The 14,983-nt window shown below is 49.1% G+C and overlaps 2 protein-coding genes across 5 annotated transcripts in view; one reads left to right on the top strand and one right to left on the bottom strand.

The window, feature by feature from the left end:
- Window positions 1–11,504, bottom strand: part of VPS16 (VPS16 core subunit of CORVET and HOPS complexes) — a 22,192-nt gene extending 10,688 nt beyond the window's left edge. For both annotated transcript variants that reach the window (XM_007465393.1, XM_007465394.1), the window contains exon 1: window positions 11,381–11,504. In XM_007465393.1, the coding sequence (XP_007465455.1) occupies window positions 11,381–11,433 (53 nt within the window). In that variant the 5' untranslated portion in view covers window positions 11,434–11,504. The remainder of the gene's footprint in view (window positions 1–11,380) is intronic.
- PCED1A (PC-esterase domain containing 1A) overlaps window positions 11,505–14,983 on the top strand; it is a 5,347-nt gene continuing 1,868 nt past the window's right edge. The window contains exons 1-6 of one of the 3 annotated variants that reach the window (XM_007465390.1): window positions 11,505–11,977; window positions 12,287–12,431; window positions 12,955–13,034; window positions 13,143–13,381; window positions 13,476–13,626; window positions 13,744–13,990. In XM_007465390.1, the coding sequence (XP_007465452.1) occupies window positions 12,308–12,431; window positions 12,955–13,034; window positions 13,143–13,381; window positions 13,476–13,626; window positions 13,744–13,990 (841 nt within the window). In that variant the 5' untranslated portion in view covers window positions 11,505–11,977; window positions 12,287–12,307. Of the gene's footprint in view, window positions 11,978–12,270; window positions 12,432–12,954; window positions 13,035–13,142; window positions 13,382–13,475; window positions 13,627–13,743; window positions 13,991–14,983 lie in introns of all 3 variants that reach the window. The other 2 variants (XM_007465392.1, XM_007465391.1) reach the window with 2 other exon arrangements.

The raw sequence follows: 14,983 nt of genomic DNA, 5'->3' as shown, positions 1-14,983 counted from the left end.
CTGAACCCCAGAGGGTTGCTTCTTGCTGGCCAAGCAACTGTGGACCAGCTCTGGCCCAGGGAAACCGGTAAACTTCACTGCCATCCGGTGGGCTGCAACTGTATTTTCTCTGAGGTCTGAAATGAACCCCAGCCTGGGGAAGGTCCCTCCTTCCAAGTTTGTCATTTCTTGAGTACTCTCCCTTAGCCCTAGGCTACCATATAAAAATTTCTCACATCTTATAGTTACTCTTTATGACAGCTTAATAATTCCTGACATTTATTAAACTTGCCCGGTTTACATCTCCTAACTGGACCCAGACTAATTGGTGCAGGGAGTGGTGGCCCCAGGAGACAGACCCCTAAAGATGGGATTTGAGGACTGGTTTGGTCATGTGCTTGGGCTTGGATGCAGTGCCGTGTTCCCTGACAATGCAAAACGGATGCTAGCAACCCACTGCGTGCAGCAGCATCACAATTAACCAAACCTGTAGTTCAGTGTAGTGAAATGCCAAGTCAAACACGTGCTTGACTGTATGGCAATAACGATGATTATAAAGGCTGTGGTGTGGATGGGTTATTTTGAGCGCACTTGAACATTTACAAAGAGAAAATGACAAGGTTAGGTCCATTAACTTTCAGCTGCAGTCATGGTCTGAGAAGCAGAAAGCTTCTGTAACAGCCTAAAAGAATCTTATTTCTTGTAGTCACACAGCTGCTACTGCTGAAAATCAAAGACAGAGTTTAATTGTATGGGTTGTTAAACAATAACAGTTAAATTCTCTGGCACATGTGAAAGTTTGGGCACTAATTAGAAAAGAAAGGAATCCTGAAACTTGGAAGGGAGATAACTGGTTAGACCCAGATGAAACTGACAATCTTGAGCCCCCAAGTCATTCTGAGTCTTCCTCACCAGTGGAAGTAGCTTGCCCTCCTGTGTCCGAGGAGACTAGCCTTCCTCTACTTGAAAACCCTGTTACGCTCTCACTTGAGGTAGATGTCTTGGGAGGCTCCCTCTCCAAGGCTGACCTGGCTAACATTACTGCTGAGTGGTTAATCGGCCAAGAGCAGAGACCAATACATGGTCCCAGTATGGCACCATTCCCAGGGGGAGCGGTCCGCAAGTCGATTACACTGGACCTCTTCCATCATGGAGGAGACAAAGATTTGTCCTCACTGGAATACATATTCTGGATGTGGATTTGTCTTCTTTACCTGTAATGCCTTTGCTAGCACCTACCATCGTGGACTTACAGGATGTCTCATGTACCATGAGACTTCCTTGGTGGTCCAGTGGGTAAGACTCCATGCTCCCAATGCAGGGGGCCCAGGTTCGATCCTTGGTTGGGGAACTAGATTCCGTGTGCAAGCCACAACTAAGAATCCTCATAATACAACTAAGAGCCCGCATGCCGCAACTAAAACGCAGAACAAGCAAAAAAATAAATAAATAAACAGAATGTCTCATCTACCGTTGTAGCATTCTGCAAAGCCTTGCAACTAATCAAGGACTTCACTGCACAGCAAAGGAAGTGCAGCAGTGGGCTCAGGTCCATGGAATCAACAAGTCTTACCTTATATCCCATTACCCAGAAGTGGCTGGTCTAAATGTACTGACGACTCAGTTAAAGCACCAATTGGGAGACAGTATCCTAAAAGTATGGAGCCCTGTCTTACAGGGTGCAAGCTTATGCTTTGCATCAGAGACCATTATATGGTATTATGTCCTCCACAGTCAGAATATGGGGGACCTGGAATCAAGGGGTGGAAGTGGCTCCTCTCACTATTACACCTAATGACTCTCATTAAAATACTGCTTCCAGTTTCACTAACTTTGAGACCTATTGGTTTGGAGAGCTTAGTCTCCAAGGGGAGAATGTTTCCACCAGGGGACACAACAATGGATTCACTGAATTAGAAGAGTGCTACCTTGGGGACTTCCCTAATGGCGCAGTGGTTAAGAATCCGCCTGCCAATGCAGGGGACATGGGTTTGAGCTCTGGTCCCGGAAGATCCCACGTGCTGTGGAGCAACTAAGCCCGTGTGCCGCAACTACTGAGCCTGAAACCTGCAACTACTGAAGCCCGCGCGCCTAGGGCCTGTGCTCCGCAACGAGAGAAGCCACCGCAATAAGAAGCCCGCGCACTGCAACGAGGAGTAGCCCCCCTCGCCGCAACTAGAGAAAGCCCACGCGCAGCAACGAAGACCCAACGCAGCCAAAAAATAAATAAATTTATATATATATATATATATATATAAGGGTGCTACCTTGCCATTTGGGGCTCCTTATGCCACTGAAACAACAGCCAAGAAAATGGGGTTAATTTACTGGTTGAAGTGATTATCCTGATGGCCAAGGGGAAATCAAGCTGCTGCTACACAATGGAGGCAAGGAGGACTGTCTGAAACCCAGGGGATCCTCTGGGGCACCTCTCAGTACTTCCGTGTCTGACAAAAAAGGTTAATGAAAAACCTCAGCAATCAAGAAAAGCAGAATGACTGAGGTTTGGGTCACTTCACTATGTAAAGAGCAGAGCAGTGAAGGTTCTGGCTGAGAGCAAGGGAAATATGGGATGGGCAGTTGAAAAAGGAAGCCATAGATATTAACTATGATCTTGTGACCAGTTACAGAAATGAAGACTATAGCCACTTTGTGTATTTTCCCTGTTTGTTGTATGCATGCGTTTATACATATATAAACCAGCCACTATCTTCTCTCCTTCTCATTTTTATTTTATACACAAATTATTAGAGGTTAACTTTAAAATTCAATTTTTAGGTAACAGAATATTCAGTGGGACTGTAATTCAATTTGAGGAGTAACTAATATAGTGATTGATACAATGACTGTTAAGACTGTATGTCTTCTCACTTTGGGAAAAAGAAGTTTACTTGTAAGAAGGATGGTATCTTGTTAAGCAGAAATATAGAGTTGTTTTGTTGTTGTGAGGGAGTTGAAGTGTAGAGGGCTCTTGTGGAAGCTGATCAGCCAAAGAATGGACTCTGCCAGTTATCAAATTATTGCCTCCCAGCTCCAAATTCATCCTTCAATACATGCTTCACAGAGAGCTAGATGTTAAGCTTTCTCAGTAGAGGGCCCTGTAGTAAAGGGATATTGTAGGAGGAGGGGGGATCTCTGGCTGTTTCCAGCAGCTGCAAGGTCAGTCAGCAGTGTGGGTATGAGGACATCTGGTGATACTCTGCCTCAACCATGTGCCCAGAACACACAATCCCTTGGTGACCTCACAGCCTTGGCCTGGACTGGCATCCACCTTCCCATGGTTCTCTCCACAAGACACCGCATGCTCCAGGTCTCCTGCTCATACTGGTGCCCCCTGTGCAAGCCCATGAACCTGGCCACCAGCTATGGCTCACCTGTGCCCTATCTGTGCCCAGGAGGGCTGCTTCCTGCTTGTCCAGTGACTGTGGACCAGCTCTGGCCCAGGAAAACCAGCAACTCCCCCACCATCCAGTGGGCTGCAACTATACCTTCCCCAGCGAGGTAGGAACCCCAGCTTGAGGAGGGCATCCCCCCCGCAACTTGTCCTTCCTTTCTCCTCAGCTCTAGGAAAGGACAGTTTTATTTTATCTTACAGTTACTTTGTTATCACAGTTTAATAGTTCTTTATACTAAACTTCCCCTATTTAATCACTGTATGGTTTGTCTCCTAATTAGAATCATAGTGATATTAACTGTGTCACACTCCACAGACCACCTGCTTGTCACAAGGGGGAAAATGGGTGAGGATGTGGCCATCAGTCTCCAAACTACCTGTCAATCTCAACTTCCCTCATAGCAGACAACCCGACACAATGATGCCTCCAGATGCACACCACACACACATCACCTACAAGGTGTTTCTGCCAAAAATGTCAGCCTGAATCTGATCAAGCCTTTAGATCTAACACACAGTTTCAGGAAATACAGGCTATGATAGAGAAAAAAGTTCAAAGGCACCACAAGGAAGCAAGGGGACAAATCCAGAAAGCGACTAGGTCTCTAAAACAAGTCAATGTCATGAAAACAAAGGGTAGGGGTGAGAGTAAGGATGATAATGTTCAAGTTTACAGGAGACTTAATTAAGAGAGATAAGCAGGGAATTCGCTGGTGGTCCAGTGGTTAGGACCCAGCACTTTCACTGTGGGGGCCCAGGTTCGATCCCCGGTCAGGGAACTAAGATCCCCGCAAGCCATGCAGTGCAGGGGTGGGGGGGGGTAAGCAAATGAATAATTCTTATTTGGGTCTCAATTTGAACAAACCAGTTATAAAAAGGCATTTTGAAGACAACTGGAGAAGTCTGAAGAAGGACTGGTTGCTAGATATTAAATGTTCATTTTGTTTGGTGTGAAATAACACTATAGTTTTATAGGAAACTGTCTTTTTTTTTTCAAAGTAATACACACTTAAGGTGTGACTATAATTTACTTTAAAATATAGCAGAAAATGTATTTGATTGAAAAGATGTCTGGATATTGTTTTTAAATGGTCCCAAAAAGTGTGTGTATGTTGAGGGATGGGGGGCGGGTAGATGAAAAGTGAATGGCAAAGTGCTGACACTTGTTGAAGCTGGGTGATGAGCACATGGATGTCCACTACACTACTTTTAGAACATTTATGTATATTTGAACGTTTTCTTAAATTTTTTTAAACTTACAAGTAGTTGAAGCAAATGTATTACAACACGATAATTTTTAAGCCTAAACAATGGCTATGGGTATTCACTCTACTATTCCTACTCTGTTGTACATTCAAAATTTTTCACTGTAAAAAGTTATATACAAATTCCAAGAAAAAAGGGAGGTCACCTCTATCCAACGTCCCAGGCAGTCAAGCTCAAATGAGGCCTGAGCTGTGTCCAGCGCAGTAACAGGATGTCACTGAGAAGAGGGTGGTCAGACCATAGTGAGTGATAGGTGGGAAGAGAGAAAATGGAAGCAAGTATAGGTGGCAGTTTTCAGACCTTTGGTGAGGTGAGGAGGAGGGACGTGTTTATTTTTTGAATAGGGAAGTTTATTTTTTGTTAGGATGGGGAGATTTGAATATAGAGGTTGAGGTCTGAAAGGGAGCCCTTGGGGGTAAGGATCGTGGAAAACAATGTAGAGGTCTTCAAATTTTCCTGCAGCAAAGAAACACCTGGCTGCTTGTTAAAATACAGATCAAATTCCGAGGACCCAACCCAGAGATAATGGAGTAGATCTGGCCTAGGAAGCTGCATGCAGCCAGCATCTCAGGTGACCTTGATGCAGGGGGTCCTGTGCAACAACAGCTGGAGAAACCTGTGGTGGCGGGAGGGTGGATGGACGGCGCATGGTTTCTGAGAAGGCAGGGAGACGGGGCACATCTCCTCGGCAGGCTGGCAACACAACAGGCAGATTTCATCAGGGGAACCCTACACTCTTCTAGGCAATGACTTCCAGCTCTCTGGGAAGCACAAGGTGAAGTCAGCAGGAGGGACCCAAGGAGGCTTCGGCTGCAGTCCAGGAGGTTAGCATCAACACAGACTGGGGTGGGAAAGAAGCGTATGGGTACAGGAGTAAGGGTCAGGGAGCGAAGAGCAGCAAAGCATGGGCCACCTCCTCAAGCCTTCAAGGTAAAGAAGGCTTCTCAGGGACAGTGAGGTGACTCAAGCTATGCCTCGAGGTTGGCCTGGGGCATGGATGGACAGACTGAGAGCAGCATCTCAGAAAAGTCTAGACGTGAGGACTCTGTGACGCTAGGCCATATCTTCAGTGAGGAAGGTCAGCTACATATTTCTCCTCTACCTGCAGGTCCTGGAAGTGGAAATCCCCAGAGCAGCAGTAAATGGACCCTGGGTCTAATACCAGAAAATCACTAAATCTAGCAGGTATGGTAGTCTCAATTCCAGCCCCCTCAGGGAAACAGTGACAAAATCCCTGCTGCAGTGCAGCTGAACTGCTGGAAAAGCATGGTCCACTGCAGTAAGAGAAGAGCTTGTGTGAAAATAGATGATCTCCAGCCTGTCCAGGCTGAGCTATCAGATCACTGTGGAGGAAGAAGCACATCAGGTCTAGCCTTGGGGAATAATCCATCAGTCCCAAAATCCCCAGGCCCTGAAGAGAGACCACAATCACCCCCGAAATCCCTTGACTCCAGCCTGCCTTAAAAATAAATACTACTAAAGTATCCTTGTGCTGGAAATGTAAAACGGTACAGCTGCCATGGAAAACAGTAGGATAATTCCTCAAAATATTAAACACAGAATTACTACATGATACGGAAATTCCACTTCTGGGTGAAAACAGGGTCTCGAAGAGATATTTGTACACCATTGTTCATAGCAGCATTATTCACAAGAGCCACGAGGTGGAAGTAACCCAAGTGTCCACTGACAGATGAATGCATAAATAAAATGTGGTATATACATACAAAAGAATATTATTCAGTCTTAAAAAGGAAGGTAATTCTGATACATTCTACAACATGGATGAACCTTGAGGACAGTGTGCCAAATGAAATAAGCCAGCCACAAGAAAGCAAATAGTGTATGATTTCACTTGTATGAGCTATCTAGAGTAGTCAAATTCATAGAGACAGAAAGTGGAATGGTAGTTGCCAGGGCTGGGGGAAGGGGAGAATGAGGTGTTATCATTTAATGGGTATAGAGATTCAATTTTTTTTTCTTTTTTTTTTTTTTTTGCGGTACGCGGGCTTCTCACTGTTGTGGCCTCTCCCGTTGCGGAGCACAGGCTCCGGACGTGCAGGCTCAGCGGCCACGGCTCATAGGCCTAGTCGCTCGGCAGCATGTGGGATCTTCCCGGACCGGGGCACAAACCCGTGTCCCCTGCATCGGCAGGCGGACTCTCAACCACTGCGCCACCAGGGAAGCCCTAGAGATTCAATTTTGCAAGATGAAAAAGTTCTGGAGATTGATTGCACAATGTGAATATACTTAACACTCCTGGATTGTACTTTATAATGAATAAGATAGTAAATTTTATATTATGTGTATTTAACCACAGTTTTGTTTTGTTTTGTTTTTTTGCGGTACGCGGGCCTCTCACTGTTGTGGCCTCTCCCGTTGCGGAGCACAGGCTCCGGATGCGCAGGCTCAGCGGCGATGGCTCACCGGCCCAGCAGCTCCGCGGCATGTGGGATCTTCCGAGACCGGGGCACGAACCCACGTCCCCTGCATTGGCAGGTGGACTCCCAACCACTGCGACACCAGGGAAGCCCCTAACCACAGTTTTTTTTAATGTTCACGTTTATATGTGCAAAACAGACAAACGTACAAAGCCATAAAACCTACTAAAATAGTCAACCTCTCTTCTAGGAAGAGTTCCACAAGTATGAAATGTATCTTCAGTCTCCTTCACCATAAAGGATGTTTCTAAGGGCTTCCCTGGTGGCGCAGTGGTTGGGAGCCTGCCTGCCAATGCAGAGGACACGGGTTGGAGCCCCAGTCTGGGAGGATCCCACATGCCGCAGAGCAGCTAAGCCCGTGCACTGCAGCTGCTGAGCCTGCGCTCTGGAGCCCACAAGCCACAACTACTGAAGCCCCCACGCCTAGAGCCGGTGCTCTGCTGCAACAGAAGCCACAGCAATGGGAAGCCTGCACACTGCAGCGAAGAGTGGCCCCCACTCGCCACAGCTAGAGAGGGCCCGTGTGCAGCAACAGACACCCAACGCAACCAAAAATAAAAATAAATAAATACACAAATGAATAAAAATAAATTTATTAAAAAATAAAGTACCTGAAACACTGTGTTCAAAACCAAGCTCACCCTTTTCCCCACCAAACTCACTCTTCCTTTCTCATTATGTTAAGCCAAAAATCCAAGTCATCCTCGATTTGTTGCTCTTCCTGCTCCCTACCAAATGCAACTCATCACAATGTCCTTCAATTTTACCCCCTTAATATCTCTCCACCTGGTCCCCTTCTCTCCATCTCCAGTGCTCACTACCATCAACTTCTCCTTGGTCTATTCCACCAGCTTCCTAACCAATCTCCATTCTTGCTTGCCCCTTCCAACTTGTCCCCCCATTGCCTCCAGGAGGAACTTAAAACACACACACACACACACTGCAAATCCAATCACATCAATCCTTTCATTTAGGCTTCTCACTGGTCTTCAGATAAAGTGGTCTCTTATCCTGTCCCCTTGTCTGTGGCACTCCAGCCACATTGGCTCTCTCTATTTAGGTCACTGAGAGTGTCCCTGTCTCTCTCGCTTCAGGACCTTTGTATATGCTCTTCTTGGATCCCATTCCCTGCACCTAGGTCTACTCATCTTCTGGATGGGGCATTGTTTCCTTCAGAAAGTCTTTTCCTCTGACTTACTAATTATATGCTTTCTGAGGACCCTACACTCTCCTTTACCTCACTGCTTATGATCAAACAAATATAGAGACATTAGTGGTTATCAACTGTCTCCCTGTTGGCTATAAGTTCTGAGGGCAGAAAGGGTCCATGTCTTTTCATTGGCCCAATATACATTCAGCTTGGCAAAGGGTTGGGCAAAATTATTTAATGGTATTATCCCAAACTGGGTTTTTAGAATAAAAATGGTTAAAATTCTGGAGCCTCATAAGAACTAATCACCATTACCTCTCCTTGTCCTCCCAAATTAGTGATTTTTCCAGAACATTACTTCCAATGCAAAAGAATCCCATCCTGTAGATAGGACATGAAATGTCCGCCACCCTGTTTATCATTCATTCACTTATTTGAACATGTATTAAGTCCTGGCATAAGGTTATGCACAAATACAAATAAACCTAGTATCTGCACCTAAAATTTTTCTACTCTGGTAGAGAAATTAAAACACTTATTTTATTTTCCTACTTAAAAACAAAAACCCTATGCTTTAACACAGGTTCTAGAAGAAGACCAGGCTCAAATCCTGGCTCCACTATCTGTGTAACCTGGTCACCTAACTTCTCTGTGCCTTAGTTTCCTCATCAGTAAGATGGGGTTAAAATAATGATACCTACCTCATGGGGCTGTGAGACTTAGACAATTTAATACACATAAAGTACTTAGCATGGTGTCTAGTACATAGAAAGGCTCAACACCCATTACCAAGAGCAACACATCGTCTGCAGCAAGGCTTATACCTCTACTCCCTTCTGGCGGTACAGTACAGGTAAGGGTAGGCTAGCCACGCAGATCATGTCTATGGCATGTACTCAACATTTACACTCATTTAAAACTTTATTGGGGGACTTCCCTGGTGGCCCAGTGGTTAAGAATCTGCCTGCCAATGCAGGAGACATGGCTTGCTCCACATGCTGCGGAGCAACTAAGCCCGTGTGCCACAACTACTGAGCCTGCACTCTAGAGCCCATGAGCCACAACTACTGAAGCTCACGCGCCTAGAGCCTGTGCTCCACAGCAAGAGAAGCCACTGCAGTGAGAAGCCCACGCACCGCAACGAAAGTAGCCCCCGCTCGCCGCAACTATAGAAAGTCCCCGCACAGCAATGAAGACCCAATACAGAAAAAAAAAAAAAAAAAAGATAGTAAAATTTTATTGGTGTATAAACAAAGCTAAGACTTCATATGATAACCAGGAGTTCTATGGCAATGAGGTCACCATTTTCAGTACTCTATTTAATAAGCCTGTGTAGGCAACATATATTTTCAAAAGTAATACATATTAATTTTTTATTGATTGATTGATTGCCGCGTTGGGTCCTCGTTGCTGCGCGCGGGCTTTTCCCTAGTTGCAGCGAGCGGGGGCCACTCCTCACTGAGGTGCGCAGTCCTCTCATTGCAGTGGCCTCTCCCACTGCAGAGCATGGGCTGCAGGTGTGCGGGCTTCAGTAGTTGTGGCGCACGGGCCTACTTGCTCTGCGGCATGTGGGATCTTCCCGGACCAGGGCTCGAACCCGTGTCCCCTGCATTGGCAGGCAGATTCTTAACCACTGCACCATCAGGGAAGCCCCAAGTAAATATTTTTAAAAGTATATGTTGTGTCGTAAACACCAAATTACATGCTACCTATGTCAACTGACAATCCTTCTCCACAAAAAGTTTAAATCACTGTTATTTCCTACCGACTTCCCTGATTTTTAACTAAATTTTTGCAACTTTTTTCACATTGTACAGGCACATTTATAAGCATCAGAAATAAACAACAAATGCAACAGATCTCTAAAAATTGCATCAAGGCATTTGTCCACCTCAGAAGTGTTAAGGGTTGACATTTTGTGTATTAAAGATTACAGTGAAAAGTTTTAACATGTGAATAACAATGGTATATAGTTTCACTAGCATTAACAGTTGTCTTCTATTGAAATAAGACCCCAACACGATGCCTTTGTGATCTTTAGTTGCAATCAATAAAGTATTTTTTTAAACTTTATTAGGCAACCACTACATAGCAGACACTGTTCTAAATATGCACTGGAGATAAAGAGATGCAAGAAACGTTCTCAGCCCTCAAGGAATTTGGTTTAGCAGAAGAAACCTATACAAATATTGCCCTACTGTGCCATACATAACAGACCTTAGCACTGGGTCTTATGAGACCCAAAGGAAAGTCAGCTGAAAGTCAAGTCTGTTGGGATCAGATCAGGGAAAGTTTCAGAATGAACCCTTAAACTAAGTCCTGAAAGATGAGTAAGAATTCTCCAGTGAAGTAAAGAGGGAAATGGCAGTGCTCAGAGAAGGAACTGCAGGCTGGTGCAAACACAGGGAGCCCTGAAACGTCATGATGTGTTGGGATCCTGTTCTGTGCAACTGGAACACAGATTTGGGTAGGAGTTGAAGAAGAAATTGAAGTCGAAGTTGAAGAGACAAATAAGGCCGGTTTATAGATATAACACGAGATGGAGTTTGTACTTTGTTTTTCAAAGAAAAGAAGTCATTGAAAAAAATCCTAATTAGGGTAATGATGTGATCAGTCTACACTTTAGAAAGATTAGTGGTTTAGGACTCCACGACTCCCATGAGAGGGCTGCCCCTAGCAGGGGGTCCTCACTTGTGCTGCCTCTGGATTTAGTGGCGATTCGCCTCCTTCTCCCAGCCTTGGTCAGCACTGTTACCCCGCCCGCCGTGCAAGCAGGCCCCCGTAGGAGCACCCCTGGTCTGACTTCAGCAGCACTTCCCGGCAGGAGACCGATCACTCACCGTCACCCGTGGGCGGCCACCCTCAACGTGACCTGAGCATCCTTCCAGAGGCTGACAGCCCTGGGCTTCAGTTGGGCTGTGCCGCTACCTGTGTGACCACTATGGTTGCCTCAGTTTCCTTCTCCGGAAAAGGGGAAGGCCCGGCCCTAGGTGGCTGTGTGTTAAGTGGTAGACGCCGCGGGAGAGCCGGCGAGGGGCGGACCCCAGCGCAGCAGAGACCGCGACGCGCGCCTTCGGCTCCGCTCAGAGACTCGAACCGGCGGGCGAGCGGGATAAGCCAGACCGTGGGAGGCAGGGCGGGGCGGCTCACCGGTAAAAGGCAGAGTCCCCAAGCGGGTTCCAGTTCGCGGTGTAGCAGTCCATGGCTGGTGCAGGTGGCAGCCAGCAGCGCCTAAGGGACACGCACCTAGCGCGGGCTCCAGGCAGACACTTCCGCTTCCGCCCGTCCGGGTCACGTGGCGAGGCCGCGGCCACGGCCGTCACCGCTGTGGGCGGCTGTACTTGGCCGCCGCCGCGCCCCCTCCCACGCCCGGGTGGGCCCGGCCCTGGCTCCTGCTCCCCACGGCAGCCACCCCTGCTGCCTTCCTGTCCCCTTGGGCGTTGGGGGGTCGGGCAGAGCAGGACATGGGCGACCGGAAGTGGGAGTTGTGAGTGTCGCAGCCCGGGGCGGGGAGGGCCCAGGCGCTGTCCGGCCTCCGCGACTTACGCATGGAGAGTGCTGGGCGTCGGGCTGCGCACCGACCACTAATCGGGACGCACAGGCTCTGCGGGGCAGAGGCTGTGCTGAAGCGACCGGCCTTTTCGGGCGCGGGAACATGAAGCCAGGCCCGGAGCCCGCTGCGGGAGTGGCGCGCGGTGTGTGGGCCTGCCCGGGTCGCGGGTGAACGGCGCGGCGCCCCGGGACTCGGTAATTGGCGCGAGGGAGCGCGCGCATGCGCGGGGCGGCGGCGGGCACGTGGCGGGGCGCAGGGCTGCACCGCGCGGGAAGCGCCTCGGTGTCCTGGAGCCCTGCGGGCCTGGCGACCTCCTGCCTCCTGTGCCAAGTGTAATGGAGACCGGCGCCACCATGGGCCCCACTCTGCCAACGCCACCTGGTCCCTGTAGCCCAGAGCAGCCCGGAAGGGGCCGCCGCTGGTCTCGTTTATGCCGTGTGGGCCCTGGAGCCAACCTGTCCTGAGTCCCCACCCTCGCGCGGCTTAGTGGCATCTCCCTGCAGCCCGTCGTTGTTGGCGGCGGCATGGTCTTCTGTCTGGAGAACGAGGAAGCACGCCGCCCGCTGGGAAGCACCATGGTCCATTTCCAGGCCTCTGAAGTCCAGCAGCTGCTACACAACAAGTTCGTGGTCATCTTGGGGGACTCAAGTGAGTGCCCTTCTAGAATCACACTTCCCGGTCCCACACCTGCAGCCTGTTTTCTGCATCTGAACCCTCTGCCTCCAGCTCAAATCTCCTTCCTGATACCTAGTCTGGAACAGTCCAGTAGGTTTTCTCTTTATTTCCCTAACGCCTTCCACAGGTGTCCTGACAGATGTAGCCTGTCAAGCTTTTCACCCCTTCCTTGCTCAGCATTTTTCTTCCTGACAGTCCCCCACAGTGTCCCTCATGGAAGCGGTGGATTGTGCTGTTTCTTGGGTGACTTGGCTGACTTACTGCTGCCAGGTGATCTTGGGTCACTATATACTGAGTTGAGGAGTGATGTACAGCTAGAAGGAACAGAGGTAGTGCCAGGACTTTGTAACCTCACCTTCTCTTCTGTCTCTAAGTCAACACTCCACAAAGGTGGTGTTGGGCAACCCCAGCCTTGGGAAGATGGGAGGCCTGGATTTGGAAGGAGCTGGGGTGGAGTGCGGCCTGCCTCAGCTGCAGGATCTCTGTCTCCCTGTAGTCCAGCGGGCTGTGTACAAAGATCTGGTGCTTCTGCTCCAGAAAGACTCACTGCTCACAGCCACCCAGCTGAAAGCCAAGGTGAGGGAAGCTTGGTGGCCATGCCAGTGGTGGGTGGGCACAGACTCTGGCCTGGTAGGGTCCTCCTCCCTGGCATGGGTCTGACCAGCTGGGTGGGGGGGTGGGCAGGGGGAGCTGAGCTTTGAACAGGACCAGCTGATGGCTGGGGGTCAGCTGGGTGAGCTGCACAACGGGACACAGTACCGGGAGGTCCGCCAGTTCTGCTCGGGTTCTGGCCACCACCTCGTACGCTTCTACTTCCTCACCCGCGTTTACTCTGAGTACCTCGAGGGAGTCCTGGAGGAGCTGACATATGGGCCTGCCCCGGACCTGGTGATCATCAACTCCTGCCTCTGGGATCTCTCCAGGTTGGGGCGGGGGGAGAGGGAAACCGGGGGTGGAGGTATGGCTCAGAGGCCACCCACCCCTGTGCTCTTGCCCACCCTTTGTGCTACCCAACAGGTATGGCCGCTGCTCGATGGAGAGCTACCGAGAGAACCTGGAGCGGGTGTTTATGCGCATGGACCAGGTGTTGCCAGACTCCTGCCTCCTGGTGTGGAACATGGCAATGCCCCTAGGAGAGCGTGTCACTGGGGGTTTCCTTCTGCCTGAGGCAAGTGACCAGAGCCCCTTAGGATAGAGGACGGGGCAGCTGACTGGTAGATAGAGGACCCTCCCTCCCAAACCTGCTTCATTCTGTGGCTCTTAAATGCTGCCCTTTCTCACTCAGCTCCAGCCCCTGGCAGCCTCTCTGCGGCGGGATGTGGTTGAAGGGAACTTCTACAGCGCTACACTGGCTGGGGACCACTGCTTCGATGTCTTGGACCTCCACTTTCATTTCCGGCATGCAGTACAGCACCGTCACCGGGACGGTGTCCACTGGGACCAGCATGCCCACCGCCACCTCTCACACTTGCTTCTGACCCACGTGGCTGATGCCTGGGGTGTGGAGCTGCCGAAGCGTGACTATCCCCATGGTGAGCCCTACCACAAGTGGGGCCGGTAGTGATGCAAAGAGGGCCCTCAGAGCATAGGGCTCATAAACAACAGGACAGAGATCCTCAAGGGGAGTAGAGGCCCCTTGAAGGACCGTTGTGGATCCTGAGTGCTCCTTCCTTCCCCTGGGTTTCTGTATGGTCTAGCCGTGTGGTCACCTACATGTATGTGAGTGAGCATTGAGCACATAAGGCAGCATGTCAGAGACCCTTATGCTACAGATAAACGGAAAAGGAATGGGAATACTTCTAGATAGGAGTAGATGTGGGGGGTGGAAAGGCAGAAACAGAGGAAAGGTAGTCCAGGCAGTGTGGCAGAAACAACGAAGCCCCTTGGCTGGTGCTGTCACCCCCTCAGTTCCTGCCTGCTTATAAAGGGAACATCGTGGGTGAATGTTCCATGTCTGCTTCTGCCCTGGATTGTGTCCTCCAAGGCTAAGGTTCCTGCCTCACTTGTTGAAAACTCATCCCTTTAAGCCATTTGTCTAGAACAGTTGCTGTGTACATACTACCTACAGGATAGTGTTTATTGAATTGGAGACGCGAGTCACGTTAGAAGGCTGTAGTAGCATTAAAGGATGTGAGGGCATAGAGGGGTCAAGAATGTCACTTTTAGCCTGGAGTTGGAGCATCAGGGAAGTGAATTAGGACTTTGATTATATAATGGTCCAATTTCTTTGTTTCTTTAGGTGAGAACTAAATCTCATCTAAATCAGTTGGAGAACTGATCCCCAACAAAGGAAGGGTTGCTCTAAAGGTTGTAAGGCTAGTTTATTGTGGCTCAGGTCTTCTGAATCCAGTTTGGAGCCACAGAAATAGGAATGTCAAAGGGAAGAGTTGGGTGGGAGGATGAGTTGGTGAGTTTGGTTAGGGCAGATCTCTTTGAGGTACTGTGAAGATGTTGAGTAGATTTGGAGTCAGTGGTGCCCAGCAGGGAGATGGCAGCTGAGGGCATGAATGTGAACAGCGAGGGAA

This window comes from Lipotes vexillifer, unplaced genomic scaffold (assembly GCF_000442215.2).
Source record: "Lipotes vexillifer unplaced genomic scaffold, Lipotes_vexillifer_v1.1 scaffold875, whole genome shotgun sequence".
Taxonomy (NCBI): domain Eukaryota; kingdom Metazoa; phylum Chordata; class Mammalia; order Artiodactyla; family Lipotidae; genus Lipotes; species Lipotes vexillifer.
The sequence above is the reverse complement of the archived record's forward strand: the minus strand, read 5'-3'. Positions and strand labels throughout refer to the sequence as shown.